General features: G+C 36.8%; 1 protein-coding gene across 1 annotated transcript in view; it reads left to right on the forward strand.

Annotated features, from left to right (window-relative positions):
- Window positions 1–89: 89 nt before the first annotated feature.
- NUDCD2 (NudC domain containing 2) overlaps window positions 90–1,695 on the forward strand; it is a gene marked incomplete at its 5' end in the record, with an annotated part of 3,004 nt that continues 1,398 nt past the window's right edge. The window contains 2 exons of the mRNA XM_010143432.1: window positions 90–144; window positions 1,392–1,543. Coding sequence (XP_010141734.1) covers window positions 90–144; window positions 1,392–1,543 — 207 coding nt within the window. The remainder of the gene's footprint in view (window positions 145–1,391; window positions 1,544–1,695) is intronic.

A 1,695-nucleotide genomic window follows, 5' to 3' on the forward strand; every position in this document is an offset into this window, starting at 1 on the left:
AGGAAGGTAAGTTGGGAGTGATACTTCACGATGCAGCATGAGCTGGCTAGCGAACAGGTTTTCCTGCTGTGTAATATCGTACATGTCTTTTGCAGGGTAAACTTTTTGACTCTACAATAACTGATGAAGGAACATGGACATTAGGTAATAACCTACATCTGAAATGACACGAGGGCAGTAGAACTTCTCAGAATATGCTGCAGAAGAGTTTGCTCCTCTTTTTAATGGGAAAGATTACTTTTTTCCCTGTACCCGGCTTTGTAAAAAAGACAGGCAGTGCCCGAATAAGGAACAGAGGTAGTACAAAAGCCCTAGAGATTAGAGTTAATGGAAAAATGCCATGCTGGAAGGTAGTAGTCAATGGATTACAAACACTTCCATGCACTGAGAAGGTTTTTGCAAACCCTTGTTAAAGCAAGTCCGTTACGGTACAGTTATACAGTCTCTATCTCTCTGTAATTGTTACTTCTTGTGGTTTCTCTCCTTGTTTTATGCATTATATTTTTGGTATAGGTGACATTATATGCATTATATTTTGGGGATGGGTGACAAAACGTACAGTCCAAGAGAATCAAAAAACAATCAGAAAAGCACACCAAGTACTAAGGTACCTACAGATAATGAGCAAAAAAAACTTCTCTGACCATTAATTCATAAATATCGTAAAGTGTCCAGAATATTTCGGGTTTTGGTCATCATATTTGTGGACTGTGCCTCTCACTGAATGTTTTCCTATGATGGATTTTGTTTCCAATATTTATTATAAATATTAATAGTTTAGTAACTTAAACGTGGAAACTAGAAGTGTAAATAAAGAGTGTGAAGTGAAGCTTACTCTTCTCCAGTATGCAAATAATCTTCAAAATACACTTTATAATGCTGTATTTAATGAATTAAGTAGAACTATGCATCCTGTACACTACCTTGGAAATGTACTTCCAGTATATTTTCTATAGGGGTACTGTCTGTGTTTGAGTAACTTACGTTCCTAAAACTTAGTTCTGACTTAGTAACTCTCTGTAAAGCTTGACCTCAAATCCCTCATTATTGCCTTAACTGAGCTGTATATATTAATAGATATCTTCTCTGTTGAGAACCTCTCCACAACATTAATTTATGTTTGCAGTAAAGTACTTAAAAACTGTGTTTTAACCCTTAAGACAGCTTCAGCATTTTACAGGCCAGAAACAGGAGAGGTGGCTGTATAACCTATCTCTGTGTATCTTACATGTACTTATTTATCAGTAACCCTGTTGGCATTGGCATTAGGAGTTTAAATCACTTCACCGAAATATCCTGTGGTTGTTAATGGTGAATTCACCAAAACAAAGATGACTGGCACAGAGGATTGAGCTTAATGCTTATTTAATGTGTCTGTTTTGATTGAACAGAAGACAACAAGCTGATACGAATTGTTCTAACGAAGACGAATAGAGATGCTGGAAATTGTTGGACATCTCTGTTAGAAAATGAATATGCTGCTGACCCTTGGGTACAGGACCAGATGCAAAGGAAACTTACACTGGAGCGATTCCAGAGAGAGGCAAGTTAAAGGACCACAATTACTTTGTATGTCTTGTGTTTGTGCACAAAATATTAACAACAACAAAAAATATTGCGTGACAAAAAAGAATTCGTTGATAGTCTATGTGCAAGTCTCTACTTAGAGGGCCAGTTCACCCTATTCATTTTCAG

The sequence above is a fragment of the Buceros rhinoceros genome, unplaced genomic scaffold (assembly GCF_000710305.1).
Source record: "Buceros rhinoceros silvestris isolate BGI_N320 unplaced genomic scaffold, ASM71030v1 scaffold32949, whole genome shotgun sequence".
In the NCBI taxonomy this organism is placed as follows: Eukaryota; Metazoa; Chordata; class Aves; order Bucerotiformes; family Bucerotidae; genus Buceros; species Buceros rhinoceros.